The sequence below is a fragment of the Protopterus annectens genome, chromosome 10.part0, assembly GCF_019279795.1.
Source record: "Protopterus annectens isolate FY-2018-M chromosome 10.part0, PAN1.0, whole genome shotgun sequence".
NCBI lineage: Eukaryota > Metazoa > Chordata > Ceratodontiformes > Protopteridae > Protopterus > Protopterus annectens.
Genome location: NC_056744.1, coordinates 1,248,644,775 through 1,248,662,387, shown reverse-complemented (window position 1 = coordinate 1,248,662,387; position 17,613 = coordinate 1,248,644,775). Strand labels below are relative to the sequence as shown.

Genomic DNA, 17,613 nt, shown 5'->3' with positions numbered 1-17,613 from the left:
CCATCTAAAAGGAGAGGTGCACATTTGCATCAAAATGAGCTGGGACCACACAAATGGTACTGCCATGTTTTATTACATGGCAACATTCATTTTGCACGGGTAAAGTGTGCACATTCACTAGGGAAGGCAATGCAGGCCCTCGCACAACAAAAATACAAAGTCGCTAAGGGGATAGAGTTAGGGACAACTGTAAACTCTAACCTCCATGGCCATCTGGACAGTGGTCACTCCAGTAAGGTCTCATCTCAGCAAGACAACTGTTAAGTATTGAGGAACAAGTAGGATCTACACAAGTAGGTATGCACTCATTACCGGCAGCCTTAAAAGCGGGACAAGCTCTTAAAATCGGAACACAGAGTCAATAAAGGTAAAATTTAAGCTGCTGTATAGGTTACATTAGATGCATCAACAAGGAGGCTTATTAGTACAGACATGTATTTATACCATGTTTGAGCCTACAGTCCTAGTATAACTACTGGCAATTAGTAAAGAAAAAAACTGGACTAGCTAGTGTATCAGCACCTGAAATCTTTGAACTAGTTAGAGATAAAATACTTAGTGATAAATGGGATATAGTTCTCTGCATTTACGCTAGACAAAAGCACATTGTGCAATATTTAATTCAAACTATGAACAAGAATGAAAGTGACGTCTGAAAGAAATGAGTTTTACTCTAGCAATGCATAACTACTGTAGAAATCAGATGACCACATTAGAATAGGAAATGGAAAAAGTTTGAAGGGTGCAATGCATGTAAACAACAAATTACAAAGAACACAGAAGCAGTGCTCAGATTGCAGAAATTGTGAGCCGACTGTGTGGTATCGTTAGTAAAGAACCAGTATCAACATAAATTTGCAAAATGTTTAACACTATTGTTAAGATCTTACTACAGATGTTAAGTGGTCCAACCATACAAACAAGTGGGAGAGTAAATAAATGTGCAAAAACATACATCATGCTTAAATTTCATTTCAAGGTAGTCCTAGATGGAATGCATGAATTCTGGCATTACAAATACATATGGGTAACGTCCGACAGCCAAACTGTAATGTCTTGCTAACTTGAGGACAGTTGGGGTTAATTGACAGTTTTGACCAATTGTATGGGCATTTCTAATGTTAAGGTCCTGTGGCACAGCTGACACTGGTTATGGTTGCTTTCATCCAAGTGATAAATGGAATAATGATATATATTTTTTTAATACTCCAGGTAAGAATTATGCCAATTTCAGTGGTGGCTTGTCTCTTCAAAGCAAGTGGGCTGGTGCAGAAAGCAACTGAATGGGTGGAGCTAATTTGTATGGGGTTGGACTATATTACAACAGGCCAATGACCATTTCCTGTAATTAAGCAGCAGATAGGGTGGTGAGTTAGTTTCATACTCAGACTGCCTCAGTACCCACTTATTCTAGCCACTCTGGCAATATATGCACCTCAGATGTCTAAAATCAACAGGGCCAGTCTTAGGTAAACATGGAGCTCTAGAAAAAGAGCTTCTTGGGTACGCTTGCACACTTGCACATGGAGCGTTTCCTAATTCTCACAGAGTGCGAATGCCATTACATATTAATCAGTGATTTTTGCACTGCACTGCAGTAGATTACATTGCATTTTCTATAGTGTCTACATATTGTGACTATATACTGCTTCCATTCTCTCTCTATTCCTCTTTTCTTGTCCTCAGACTCTCCTTACCTGAATACCTGTATCTACCATCTAGTTCTTGGCTCTTGTACTTAACTTCAACTCTGTTGTGCACTCTTTATCCCACTTTTAAATGCTAAATAATTACATATCTATTAGCACTGTGATCTAGCTAACCTTGTTCATCTTATTTCTTTCAACAAAAGTATGTGCCATTTGTAGTGGTTATATTTGTTGTTAAATCTGTTAGCTGTAGTCACCCGCTCAACATCACCAGGACACTTTGGTATCCGCCACCTCCCGTACTATCCAGTCTGTCATTAATCCTACTCAGTCTGCACATTTTAATATCTGTACCACTTATTTTTTGCTGTAATCATTACTTTTAATGTAATCTCCCCTCTGTTCCTCTCACTTGCCTGTCAGCCATTACCCCTGCTCAACAAGTCTAAGTAGTCCGTATTTTTCACAACCCAAACTTTACTCCTTTCTCCCACAAGTCTTCTAGCTCTAAATAACTAGGCGACATCTCCAGTCTCCCTACTTTATACTAGACACATTCCCAGTTTAGGCCTTTGTCCTACAGCCTTACTATACACCACATTCTACATTCCTTTCAGCCTAACTTACATATTGTTTTCTTTACCACACTACTTTAGCTGCTGATGGTTTCTGAAGGCACCTTCTAACATGATCCAGGTCCAACCTGCTCAGTTTGCCCTCGCTACACTTGGGCTCACTCTGCTCCCTACCCTACACCCATTTGCTCCCTACCCTACACCCATTCCCACCACCCCTTTTCAATTAGCTACATAGCAGCTGTAACTCCACCCACTAATTGTCCAATAAACACATGCCCTTAAACTCTACCCTCACCACACCCATAGCTGAGCCATTTCCATATAGCTCTGGACTTTACCCTCACCACACCCATAGCTGAGCCATTTCCATATAGCTCTGGACTTTCCCTTCACATATTAACTATTACACACATCACTCCACCATATAGTCCACACCTTATTGAACTCTCTTCCATTTCCTCACCCACGTATACAGTTTGTCCAACATCCATCCTTACTTAATTGAACATAACCTACTTTACCAAACTCCACTACTTCCCTATACCTAACAAAATAAAACCACTACCACATAAACCCCGCAGGCAAACAAACAAGGCTAACCTTATTCATCACATCAAAATTCAGCTCCTTAAACTTTTACAGTGTGGAGTTATCCACCACAACCCTGGACCTACACACCCAAGCATCTCCTCACAAACTTCCTTCTCTAAGAAAATGCTGCTAATAACACCAAATCTAGTTTGTGCAACAACATCACTGAACTTCATAGTAGCAGTCACCGAGACTTGGCTAAAGCCACATATTCAAGACTCTGAAATTGTCCCTCCAGGCAACAACATCCTAAGAAATGATGCAACACATAGGAAAGGAGGCAGAATAGCAATAATCTATCATTCCAACCGGTTACCCACCACTCTCTCTAAACCCATTCCTTCCTTTGGTACTCCTAGCATCCATGGATGTGAACAATTAATATGTATAGGTGCAATTTATATACCCCCAGGACAACATACTAACTCTAAGACTTTTTCTCCTGGTCCTCCACCAAGATCTCCGAAGAAACTATAATAATGGGCGATACTAACATTAACTGGCAAAATCTGATTTCCACTCCCCCAGTAGATATCTACCTCATGGCTTTTCACAACTTATCACCAATCCTACCAGAATGCACAAAAACAATGAACTAGGGACAATACTAGATTGGATACCAAGTCAACACACTTACTGTAATTCCAGTACTTGTTCAAATAGCCCAAGAGACCACTCTCCAGCCTACACCTACAGAAATCTGACCTATACGCCAAAACACAACTACAAAATTTTAGAAACCTAACCAAAATTCAACCAACAGCTTCAATTGCATATTAAAAGCCATAAACTGGACCCCCTTAAAAACACTACCACTAGACAACGCTACAAGTCATTTCAATAAAGCTTTCCTAGACATCAATAGCTTAGCTCCTCTCTGAATTAAAAAGGACTAAAAGAAAATTATGCTCCTTGGCTTACAAATGCTACTAAACAATTGCTACTAACTAGAGAGAGAGCCTGGAAGGTTTGGCAAAGAACCAAAAGTGAACTTGACCATCTAAAATACAAACTACGCAACCAAGCAAAAAACTAGCGATAGCGGACAAGAAAAATTATTGCACACAGCAACTAACCTGTCAAACCAACAAACCTAAAATATTTTGGAGATCTGTATCAACACTCTCTCTCGGGACACCTCAAAACCCTCACCAGACCCAGACAAAACACCATCTCAAATAGCTGATGTGTTTCCCTCTTATTTCATAGGTACCATACAAAAACATATTAACCTTTCCTCACTCAACACCATCTCCAACACCACTGAAGACCTAACCCTGGCAGACTCTGGAAATATTAACCCAATTTTTAACTCCATCTCCTGCAACCAACTCTACATAGCCACACCCTCAATGACATTCTCTCCTCAATCTGTTCCCACCTCACCTTCAACAACCACTTACGCTCTTCAATCTGTTCCTACCTCACTCGTACAAAAACTTCTTAAACTGAAACCCTGCTCCTTCTCTGCTGACAACCTCCCATACGAACACCTAAAAATAGCCATAGACGCAATAGCCTATCCGGTCAGTATTCTAATCAATAGGTCCATCTCTGAATCCTACATCCCTAAACTCTGGAAAAATCTATTACCCCATTACACAGAGGACAAAACTAAGAACTACCTAATTACAGACCCATTTCTATACTTTCCCATCTAAAACGTCAAGAAAAATGTATACATGTACAATTTCTCTTGGCTAATAATCTAACATCTACACAACATTGTTTTTGGCCTGCACATAGTACCACTAAACAGCACTATCATTCACTGACTTGTTTAAAAAGCTTTTGACAAGGGCCAGTTTACATCAGTACTATTTCTACATCCAACAATCCACACAAACTCCTAAGTATCACACAAAAAAGCCCTTACCTCCATTGAAACATGGCTAAACAAAGCTCAACTACTAACGCAACCAAACAAAACTAAGCTTCTGCTATTCTCTCCAAAATTATTCCCACTCGAATACAACATATATTCACAAAACAAAACAAACAGAAATGGTTACTCATGCTGAACTTCTAAGCATCACAATAGACAAAACTTTCATTCAAGCAAATACATACTTAACTCAGTAAAGAATACACACAAACTTTATAGGCATAAACACTGTATGGATGCTTCCACCAAAACTACACTAGCCAATACCCTTCTACTACCCTCCCTTCCTTATGGAAGCCCTGTTCTTAGGGATCTTCACATAACCTTAAAGAATAAACTACAACCATGTTATCACAAAATTGCCAAATTCGCAACTAGTCTACCAAACTACACCCACCACCGTTTAGCCCTCAAAAAACTAAATTGGCTAGAATTATCTCAATAACTAAACTTAGCACAACTTATTTCATAAAATATATAAACCTGACAGCTGCTCAGCCTCAAAACTATTTTACAGCCCTATAATCCACCCAGAAATATCCACTCAAAAAACTACTTGTACAAGTACATAAATATACCAAAAGAGCTGGACAATGCCTTTACTCCTATGCTATTGCTAAACTTTGGAATACCCTAATTAGTGCCATTGAATCCCTCAGGACCCACTTAAAGACATCAACTCCCAAAACTGCACTTGCTCTTCTTTAAACTTCCTTCTGCTTTCAAACTTCCTTCTGCTTTCATAATGTCCCATTTCTTTTTCTCTCTTGAATAAATTCTCCCTTATATCTAGCTTGAATTCTTTCACCCACCCCTAACCCTACCTCTCACCATAATTATTTCTATACAATATATCCTTATCTACTTTATCACACTAATTCCTCTCTCATTTAATCCCCTGCCTCCTCCACTATATCTGTATTCATCTACTTCTCACAATCAAAACTCTAACATCTACCTTATTACCTACATATCAAAAAGCTCTATTGGCTGCATGCCATCTTTAACAAATCTGATTGTTTTGTCCTTTATCTCTACACACTCACAAATGTGTCTTACCTCATATACGCAAACCATGGAAACCTTGATTTTGATTGTAACCAAGTTTGTATTAATATATGGCTACACCATATGTTTTATTTTAATATCTTATTGCTCTTACTTAAAACTCTTTTGTACTTCTTTATTGTACTGTTAAACTTTTGTTTACCAAGAAAGTCCGACTTGGAATGAGCCAATTTTCAGAGGAGGCTCGGGGAGAAATGCTCCAATCGCATGTCTTTGTAATGTGGGAGGAAAGCAGAGCACCCGGAGGAAACCCACACAAATGCAGGAGGACAAGGCACCCCAGCCGGGAATCAAACTGGAGAACATCTTGCTACGAGGAGAGAATGCAACTGCTGCACCAGCCACAGTGTATGCTATTTTCTGAAGCTTTTTTCCCTGGGCCACCACTGAAAATGAGCCTCTGACCCAGTTGGACTTCGCTGGTCACCAAATGTCAATAAATTGCCCCCCCCCCCCAATCCTGGACATACACCATCCAGACAGATCACCTCTTTTTTTTCCCCACACAGTTTTTCCCCACACAGTTTCTTTTTCACTATCCTTTAATACACTGACTTTTTATCCATTACCTGTAGTCTTCGAAAGTTACAGTAATTCAACAAAAAAATGCATTTTTTCTAACAGATGAGTTGCCTTAGGATGCTTTCGTTTGCACACCAATTTTCACTAAAGGTTGTAACTACTATATACAGGCTTGCTGTGCTCAGATTTGGAATGCATTGCTTTGAATAAGTTACATACGTTGCCATGAGTTCCATGGGTGGTTTGCATTATAATGCTAGCTTTGTTTACTGATCATGTTTGTTTACTGCTCATGTTTATGTGCTGTTTTAATACTTTACCCACAATGGAATTAAATTATACCCATTTGACTTTTTTTTTTTTTTTTTTGTGAAACATTATGACTGTGAATTCTATTACATCTAGGTTTGCTGTGAATGTCCATCATTTACCAAAGTACCTAAAATTTGTCATTTTTGGATGAGTGCACTTCCCCAGTAAACAAATATATAGGAGAGGAGGGCTATGGACTTGGAACATGCTGCTTTAAACAGCTTATTCATGTTGCCATGTTTGGTTTTAGTTAAGCACAAGCCTGCAGAGTTCAGACTTCACTGTGCTATTTATGCCTATACAATATTAAGGCTGGACGCCATATCCTATTTCACTACAATTCTGCAGCCTACATAATACCTGTATCTAAACTGTGGCAATGTAATGAACTTTAAGATACACTTTCAGTTATTGTAAGTAATGATACAAGTTGTGTAAGTAAGTTTTATTCTAGCCTGTAATTTCTGTCCTGACATATCACTCCAACTCTATATATACAAATCAGTCCGCAGATGGAAAAGATTGTTGTGGTCTCTCTGGTGTTTGAAGGCAGCACCTCAAAGTGGTCTTTTCTGACTTCTCTTGGATGTAGTGCCATTAAGTGAATGCTTAAGGATCAGATTGATTTTTTTTTCAAAATGGTACCACAATGCATCAACCCTGCATGAAGCAGTGTGCAAACCTTTCACTTGTACACAATGGAGGGACTATGGTCACACAACAAAATAATCCAATTAAAAAAGGGACTTGCCAATATTTCTCCCTCTTCCATATTTTCTAGTTCTTCTTGGAGTCAGCAATACTATTTCTTACCACCTAGTTTAGTAGCAAGCTTTCACAGGTCCAACTTAAAGACAGACTCCTCAGTTTGTAGTTCCCCTGCACTACGAGTTCCATTCCCCCACAGCCCCTTTTTGGATTTTTCTGTATCCAGATGAGGACCCCTCTATTCCTCATTTTAGTGCAAGAGCCCTAATTAATTCCGTGTCACTTTATAGATTCTCACTCATCCCTCACACAATACTTCCTACTGGCCATGAGCACCATACAGTGTTCTCAATGTGGTTTAGATCAGTAAATGATCAGGGAATGCTGGGTAAAGATGAAGATCTTATTCCTGGAGTCAGTCATCCATATCAAAGCCTCCCAAACTTTGTTGGCCTTAGCAGATACTCTTATGGTTTATACTTTGCAGTTCACTCCAGGCCTTTATCCAGTACTTTAAGAGGAACTTTCCCCTGCCTAGCAATGTCTAGGTGCACCACCTAGCAATTACCTGCTTTGATCTTTGACATCAACTCAATTCTCTGAATTTATAGTTTAAAATCCCTTAATAGGCTATCCTCAAACTCTTCTCATACTAGTATCAGATCTTAAGAGTAAACTATGAAGATGATTCGCTTTTTAGTACCACCATCATGTCTGAAACAAAAATTCTGAACAAAACTGCTTTCAGAACAGATCCTTGGTATCTTGTTGATGTCTTACTTCAACTAGTTATTCTTTGCTAATATGGTATAAAACAGTAGACAGCAAGGTTTTATATTCAGGAATTATCTGTGATAATAGTGTTTTAAAAGGGAATAAAAACTATAATGTGATAAAGTAAAAAATTCGACTTAAACCTTCCCACTGTTGGGAACAAGACATAATTTACTGATTAAAACAATAAGAATCCATTTGCAAGCAATTTTTAGTTGAAATCTTTAATTTTCTAATGTACACCACATACAAGATATACTAGAACATACTATTGAGAGAGACGTTGAAGAAGTTCCCTAAATTTATGCTTTAGTATTTTACAGTGATGAAAAGCACAATGACTCAGGAATTCTTGTTAAATATCTTTATTCAAGTTAGTCTTCATTTTAGTTTTATAAAAATAATCAAGGAATCAATTTAATGTCCATTTTAAAACAAATGTTTTCAGAATTGACATTTGCATATTGAATAAGACAAATGAATATGGCAATGATGCAGCATCCATTTTAAACTTATGTTTACATTAAAATATATTGGTCATGTCCAGCTCTACTAAATCAAAACTAATTACCATATCAAAACTACAGAAAAAGACACTAATGCATGACAAACTGTCCTTTACCCAAGCCTACTGCAGGTTACCTGCATCCCTCACACCTGGCCAGATACTGCAGGTTTACTTGACCAGACTATTCCATGATTACCTTAGTTTGCTGTGCACACACTGTGCACGTTAATATAAATTAACTAGTGAGACTACTCTCAGCAGCACCACAAATGGTATGTGTTCTCCATATAGAGGCTTTTAAAGACAATGACCCAGATTGTATAATGACTAATGTGGCATAAACAGTATGCCATCTGTGCTGTTGCCACCAGGGGGTGTACTAGGATCTGAGGATGTACCAAGATCCATTACTATTTGAGCCACCGAGATAATACGATAAGGAATTGACACTAACTGAAGGATTTCTTTCACAATTAAACACCTGAAGTTTGTAACATCTAATCGTCCAAATGGAATTTGCTGACATTTAATTACATTTTACTGGGAGAACGCAAGGCTGGGCTCCATTCAAGTAAATGAGGTTTGATAAAGTATTGACTTTATGATTTTGCAATGGCCAAGGCGTGATAAAAGCATTTAATAGCTTGATTTAGAACATCCCTTAAACCAACATTCATGTTTGTATTATAACATCTTGCACCATGCTTTACTCATTCCCTGCTTATCTGAAGTTAGCAGCTACATGCGAGTTTAGCAAAACATAATTACAACGGCATGGTCCCCTATACAGGGTGCTTGCCCAAAGAGCTAGTTGGTATGTATAAAAGCTACAAAGTAAAACAGACGTGTACAACCTGTATTTTAAAGTATAGTTAGATCTGCAATGTGTATCTGATAAGGGCAGCAACTAGTGTGTCCAGAGGATGCCCTCAACACATTAGCTTTAGAATTATTTCCACATTACTAAACAGAAACGCTATCCAAAACATGTGCCATATGGGGTAAGGAGCGTAGGTACTACACTCAAAACACTAAAACTCCTGGCTAGATTCTCAGTAACAGAAGCTGCTGGGAAAGACAACAAACAAGGACACATTTTAGATTTTTTTAACCTACATAGTAAAGAAAAAACATGAAAGCAAAACTACATCCCTTACTTTGAAAAGGGAAGCCATTACGCAGTTCACACACATACTGCCAGATTCATGCTTAAATTACAACATTGATGTTAAAATCAAAATCTTATTCAGACTTCAAGCTTTGCATAAAATCCTTTAAAATTCCTAGAAGTAACAGCAACACTTAATAGAAACATCCTTACAAAGGCACTTTTTAAATTACCCAGGGAAATTTATTATTCAATGTATTCCAACCAATTAATAAAATCTGTTATTTTTCATTCTGTACATAGAGGTTCCAAATGCATGCCAGAGACAGCAAACATCCAAGTTGCAACAGTCATGTCCATGTGTTGAAGGTTTCTAGTAAGGACTATAACTTTAACTGAACAAGCGCAAGAGGCGCTGCATTTTTACCAGCATTATTAAGATTAGGGTTAAAGAAAGGGAAGAGTCTCTCAGTAAAGGTATCAGTAAAGGTGTAGAGGTGGGACATGTTATCTGCATTATAAAAAGACAGCTGTCCATCTTCGTAGTCCAGGTATACTCCAATCCTCTGTGGTTTCATGCTCAGTTTAAGGTCCTTGGGTCGTACATCCTGAGCCATGTATTCATTTCCTTTCTTCAGGTCTATAGCCCAGTATCCATTTTTTGGGCTCATCGTGATATTCCCCTTCCTTATGACAGACTCTTTGACAATGCCCACATTCCATCCAGTCTTGGTTCCCACCACCACCTCCCAGTAATGTCTACCTGAAGTGAAACCTTCTGATCCCAGAACATTGACATGGCGATCAAACCTGTCTGGGTTGTTGGGGAGCTGCTGCCATTTGTCACTATGTCTCACACTGGTCAGGTCTTCAGAAAGGATAAGCTGAGCATGTGCAGTCTTAGGATCCAATAAAAGATTAGCCAGGTCTGTGAAAATGAAACAGTTAATGTCAGACTCTTTGCTAGACTGAAAATACATTGTTTTATAGATGCTACAAGTCTAGCAGGCAATACAGCAATTAAGTGTTAAGCTCATATTCCTTTGCACTGTAAGATATGCATGTTTCATAGGCTATAAATCAGAATGAAGAGAGTTAGTTCTAGCATGATAGTAAGCATAGCACTTCAGAATGGTTAAACTGTTAACATTACTTTTTAAGGCATCCTTAACGTATACGTACTCAATATCCAATTGTGGTAAACATGAAACAAAATAGACATGCGCAGATGAACAGCACAATAAGTGCTTCTGTAGTTCATACGGTAAATGAAGGGCATTGCACAGTATAAGTGGGGAGAGCTATGGGTAGTCCCCTCATGCTGAATGCACCCCCTTTGGGAAACACCTCATTAGGCAAACAATTAGAAAGACTCAAGGCTCCAAAGTTTAGGTTTTTTTTAAGCTGGTGGTCTAACAGAAAAAAAATACAAGTACAGTCTCTTTATTTAGTATGTTATAAACTTCTGAGGGGAAATCTATTCCTTGTCTTCCATGCCATTAAGGACTCTGTGGACATGGATCTCTTGCATCTCCACATATCAAATAGTCCCATAAATGCCAAAACCAGGGGTCTAAATTTTCATCAGCAAATAAAACACAGTGGGAAGATGGATTTATTAGAATCTTCCCTACCCCTGGGATAGCCTCCCACAGCAAATCAAGGGTTTACCTTTATTACGAAATACTTGCACCAAAGTGACTTCCACTGAGAGCAAGGCTCATCTATAACAAAGGCTTACACTGGGGGCCACATTCAAAAAGACCTGTTCTCAGTGTACTTGGTTACTTAGACAGCAAATCTTTTGGAATTGGGCCCATTATCCTCCTTCAAATGAGAACTGGGAGATTGGACAGGTAATCACAGATTTATCCCTCCTTTGACTAGCCTAGCTCTCCTTGAAAAAGGAGGGACTGTTTAAAGGTCGGTATTGAATAACTTGAGTGTTAAGTACTTGCTGATTTGCAGTTCCCCTGCCAATAACCATGCTCTAAATTTTCTGGTTGTCACAGGGACAAAGCAAACTACATTTTAGAAAAGCAAACTACATTTTAGAAAACCAAATGCAGAGATTCAGCTAATGTCCCAAGTACTACAGCAGCATTTGTAGAGGGAAAGGGTAGCTAAAGACAGACTGTCTGGAGGAGGAAGAAAGAGCAATGCATTTTTTTTTCTTTTTTGTGAACAGAGAAGTATTCAAGAAGAAATAATAGGGACACACACAGTTCATTTATACAAGCAATCATCATAAACTCAATCATTTGATTTGGTTGGTTGTAATAAAGCCACCTACAGTACAATGGTGGACCTGGAATCCTAGCACTTGACCCATTGTGTTGATGTAGCTCCAACAGCTAATCTTTTTCCCCAGAAATAGGAGGGACCCATCTAGCAATGTAAAATGTTGTGCCATCAGCACCCCATTACGGGAATGGGGGCCAACAGGATAGGTCAGGCACCACTTAGATCAATAGAGACCAAAAATCCTCATCACAAGCATATCTACAGGACGCACTGTGGCTTTCCTGGCAAAACCAGCGTGACCCATGTCCAGTTCTTCAATTAGATTTTGAGGTCAGACAATAGTTTTAATATTCACATGACCTTAACAGTATAAGCTACTGGGTTACATTTTATTTACTGCAAGTAGCAGAGAGACTAAATGGCACTATTCCAGTTAGGTCTGCATGTTAGTTATGCAATTATTGGTTTAACCCAAGGATTGATGCATTTAAAAACAAACTTTGTTATTGAAAATTAGTAAATGAGCTTAAACAAATTAGTAATAAACTTAATCTACTGCTAAGCTTATGATACTCTAATACTGTTGAACGGTCTATTTTTTGCTTTTTGTTACTTATTTGAAATTCCAGCTCTGAAAGTTTACATTTAAAAAAAAAAAGTTTTATTTTGGTCTCCGCATGTGGCACGCAGCAAGGCAGCATAGCGGTCAACTGTCCAGATTTTCACCTCACATTTTTGGCCTGTCCCTCATTAAATTTGTAGTTTTCTAAAAAATCGTTGATGACTGAAGCCATTAGATAGTTCCAAGTATTTGAGTTTCAGACTTCATGTCAGTCAGAAAATACAATAAGGCAAATCCTGTTATTCATTCTAGCAACTATGTTCATAAGAACAGTATTTAAAATGGGTCCCCATTTTGTGGCCTTGGTCCCCCATTATTTTTGGCTTTGTCCATATTGCTTGCTCAGAGTTTAAGTATGAAGGCAGGCACACAGTTCTAGCTGACCAAAACTATGTGACGTCACAATTGTTTTTAGTTGGAGACAGGATAGAACACTTTGCTGTGCTGTAGTAGGTTGTGAATAAAAGGTGTAGAGTTAAAGCTCAGACTTGACTTCTCTCTGCATGTCTTTCTCCGACCGTACAGAAATCTAAGCAATAAAGGCTACAGGGAACAAAGCCAAACTACAGGGACAGATGACTCATGGACATGGTCCCAACAGTTTTGCACTCTTAATTTCAGGTACATCTGCACAAACAAGCAAAGCAAAGGCTATTATCAACTCAGTATTTTTTGGAAACCTAAAATCTGCAGTCCATCACTGAAATCAATATTTATATGCATTTATTCATACATACACTACTCAAGCAAACACTCAAAATACAAACCTCAGACCATCTCAAGTACAATATTCCAATGCAATTGTTTTATAAGTGGGATTACAAGTCTTTGGAGGACAGAATTACTACAGAATCTAAGTGCATTGGTAGAGTCTGGCTAATTTTCCAAAGTGTTGAGTACAGTGCCAGAGTGGATGGTAGCTTAGGTGGATGTAAAAGATCCCATGGCACCAATCAAAAAATAGGGGGAAGTTCCTCTGTGCCCTGGACAGATCTCCCCCAGTCATTACGAATACCAGCTCAGGTCTCCTATGAAAAGAAGTCATTGGCCTCAGACTAACCTGGTCAACAAAGTGTAAATAAAATAAAAATCTACCATAAAGTTATCCATTTATAGAGCTTCAGGTCTAGTTTTAATTTCCTCTGTCTGTTTAGAATAACCCAAAGCCATAATCTGCAAGACGCCATATTTAGGTAGCCCTCACCTAATGGAAGACTTACTTGGCTTCCAGTAGATGAACTGGGCATGCATAGATAAGACCCAGACAATGGTTCAGCAAACACGTCCAGCAAATGGAAACAGACAAAACTAAAATTCTTAAACCTCCACTTTTCAGTCATACAGAATCCAACAGCAAATACCTTTTCCTTTATGACTGCATTAAACATGAATGATGACAGCTCTACTACTACTACACTGGTCTATTTTTTCAAGATTGGGAACAGGTTCTTGGCATCCGTTTTGGATAGAATGCTATTTTAATATTTTCTTCTCCAAATAAGATGTTTTTTCGTAGGCCTTTATGGGCCCTGCTAGAATTATCAGCCTGTACTGCTAGTCTGCTTCTGCACAACTCCTTACAAGTCACATCCCATATATGTAAACCCAGGGTGTGGCTCTGGAATTACCAAACAATAAATAACTAAAGCAACATACTCATCTAAAAAGATTCAGTACTACTGAAATGTCGACCAAAAATGAACAGCTCTTCTTAAAACTTTGGTTATAGTGAAGCCTTGTACCCACCTTGGGCAGGACTGATTTCAACTGACACTTGAAATGGATGTGCTGTGTTATGCAAATGATGCATGACTGAAATTCACATTTGTCTATATCATGCATACATTGGATTTGATAGATATGCAAATGACACCTGATGTGTGAGCTGTGAAGGTCTGTTTTGCCTAGTCTCCTACGCTTTATGTTCAGTTTTCCACAAAACTGAACTTGTATAAATCATTTTACTTAAATAATTTTAACCATTTGCTCAGCTAAGCTGCTCGTACTAAAACATGTCCTGATTTTTATTTTGAGAGGTACTCATTTTCATCGTATGTGTCCTTTTTGTGTGCATCACAGTACACAATGAAATGCAATATAACCCTGTTTGACCAGCAAAGCAGGCATTCACAGTAGTAAACAGAAACTATAAATATAGCAACACTCAGTATTGAAACTTCTGAAGGATCATTTGCAACTCAGATGAGCATAAAGTTGTCAACACTGAGTAAATTGCTGCTACACCAGTCAAGTAGTAGTAAGTGCATAATTCATATACACTTGGCAGGTCCTTCTGATTCAGTTTCAGTACAGAATGATGAAATTGTTTTATAATCATTTCTGCTTCTTACTGTACATAACTGCTTGCTATATATAACCGAAATCTGAAAATGAATAATGTCTATGTTGAAAAACATCTGCTTACTACCGAATAGATTTTGCTAGATGTAGTTTAGATTTTTTAAAATGTCCATTAACAAATAGCATAAACAGTTGTATTGCATTTTTAATTGTAATTTAATTTCCAATTGTTTATGGTTTATTTTGCATAAACAGTTGTATTGCATTTTTAATTGTAATTTAATTTCCAATTGCTTATGGTTTATTTTGCATAAACAGTTGTATTGCATTTTTAATTGTAATTTAATTTCCAATTGCTTATGGTTTATTTTGCATAAACAGTTGTATTGCATTTTTAATTGTAATTTAATTTCCAATTGCTTATGGTTTATTTTTGCAATGCTTCACAATCTTGTGTATTTTAAGCACTTACACTTGTGCAACACTTTACCGAATACTCAATCTTGAAGCTCGTGAGAAGATCCACATGAATATTTATCAAGTATTCAGATACATAGGTGGGCTTTGGGTGAGATTTGCTGCTATGCATCAGAAAGTATGAGTTTTCACTAGAATCAAAACTTTGGGGGGGGGTCAAGCATCCCCTGCACCCTTGAACTTGTATATACCAACTCAGAGATCACCATACCACAGAAAAAGGGAATATTCCCTAAAATGGAATCTCTAATTTAGTATATAGAAGTACGATCCTCAACCAGTCTCCTTGTTTCGGGTCTCAATCTAGCAGGTCCCATCATTTCAAACAATTAACAAAAGGGATAGCCTATAAAAGTGTACCAACACAAATATAAAATATTGTAAATAGTCACTCCTCTCTTTGTATATGCCACTAAGATGTACTATTCTCTTAATGTCTCTAAACACATCAAGGTAACTATTTTAAATAGTTGCACCCACCCAGTCTTCCCTTTAAAGATAACGACAGGTTACTCCCAAAAGTTCTCATAATATATTCCAAGCAATATTCTGTTAATACTATTCTCTGACTTGCTTATTTTGTTTTTCCTTCTTACCCTTTAAGTAATACCTTCTGTAGCTCAGCTATGCTTTGAATATCAACAAATGTTTGTCTGCTCAGTTATGCTTTGTATCTGTGCCAGTGAAATTGCATTTTATGAGATCTATTTTTGTCTGTATTATTCCTGCTATTTTTACATGCCTTGCTATTTGAGACAATGTATTTACATTTAATTTTGATCTACTCATTTCTTAGAGGAGCACATTTCTTCTCAGGCTTTTTCTAAAAAGGAGTTATTTGCCCAGTCGGACTTTCCCCTTTAAACAAATGCAAAATAAGCAACCACAAATATAACCATCTATTTCATATTAGGAATGTCTGGTCTATATATTTGTCTCATCTGTTAAAGTCTGGCAAGAGTACAAAAACATGCTACTAATTATATGATGATGTTACAAGTCCACATTTATTTTCCTGCATTTTGTTTAATAGCAACAGGTTTCAAAATATATAAGGTTTTTAGTTGATCAAGAAGGCTTAAGAGGACATTCAATGAATGGCGTTGATGCTTTATTATTGATCAAATTTCTTTGTAGACATAAAAACCTCTAACCCACAAAGATGTGCTGCACTGGAATTGCTATTAAATTTTTCTACCTCATGAAGACCTGTTGCTACTCCCATGACAGCTTTTATGAAGAGCATATAGCTAAGATGCATCAGTTATGTTCCAGTTGCAAATAAGCTTCAATGATCTTTGTACACGTATAGCGTATAGCTTAGGTCATGTTCTAGTGCTCCCAGTCAGCATGCACATTCACAGCGACACCCTATTTATTTCTTTTTTTCTTCCCTTTTGCTACTCTGCCTGCATTACTAGTTTTTTATCCACTTGGTGGTGGCAGAGGTCCATTAACTCCCCTCCAATAGCCAACCGTCCCAACCAGTACAAACCTTTCTGCTCTACATCCTCTTGTCCTATCCAAAAGGAACCAGACAGCTCCTCTCCCTATTGTCCTATCCAAAAGGAACCAGACAGCTCCTCTCCCTACAGTCCCCAAAGCTAGAGCCATTAGGCAGTAGCTTTAACTCGCTGGAAAAACATTTTAACGGACTGCAGGCTATAGATTCCAGCCAAAGTAATCACCCTCTCAAACATCAGATACATGTGCTACCTTAAGTTTTAAACTACTTTCACCTCTCCGGGGCTCCAACCTGCTCTGTTCACCCTGTGGGCTCGCTCTGCTCCCCTGCTCCCATTTCCCATTCCCACCCACCCCCACTACCTGCACATTTATCCACCCCAACTCCTCCCACAGTCACCAATGTCTCCATTAACAGACTCCACCCTCACACTGCCACTCAATATCCCCAGCCACTTCTAACAATGCCCCCTATCTCTTCACATCTACTACTCCCAACATCCATACTAATCTCTCTCACTTCTTACTTCTCTTACACAACTGCCTAACCCCCCCTACCATACCTCACCCTCACATCCCACTATCACGTACCAACTCGCTTCCACACCACCCTTCACTGCCATAACTCAAACCCTACTATTCAAACCCAAAATTCTACCTACCTCATCATCTTAGCACACACACAAACCTTTTGCAAAAAAAAAAAAAAAACCCTCATCCATCACTCTAACTCTCCTTCCACACTAACCTACCTCCATCCTCCACCAAATCTCCCTCTCCGGAGACATTCACCCCAACCAAG

The 17,613-nt window shown here is 38.3% G+C and overlaps 1 protein-coding gene across 1 annotated transcript in view; it reads right to left on the bottom strand.

The window, feature by feature from the left end:
• Nucleotides 1–10,086: 10,086 nt before the first annotated feature.
• Nucleotides 10,087–17,613, bottom strand: part of LOC122813572 (zinc-binding protein A33-like) — a 284,268-nt gene continuing 276,741 nt past the window's right edge. The window contains exon 6 of the mRNA XM_044085968.1: nt 10,087–10,631. Within this exon, the coding sequence (XP_043941903.1) occupies nt 10,087–10,631 (545 nt within the window). The remainder of the gene's footprint in view (nt 10,632–17,613) is intronic.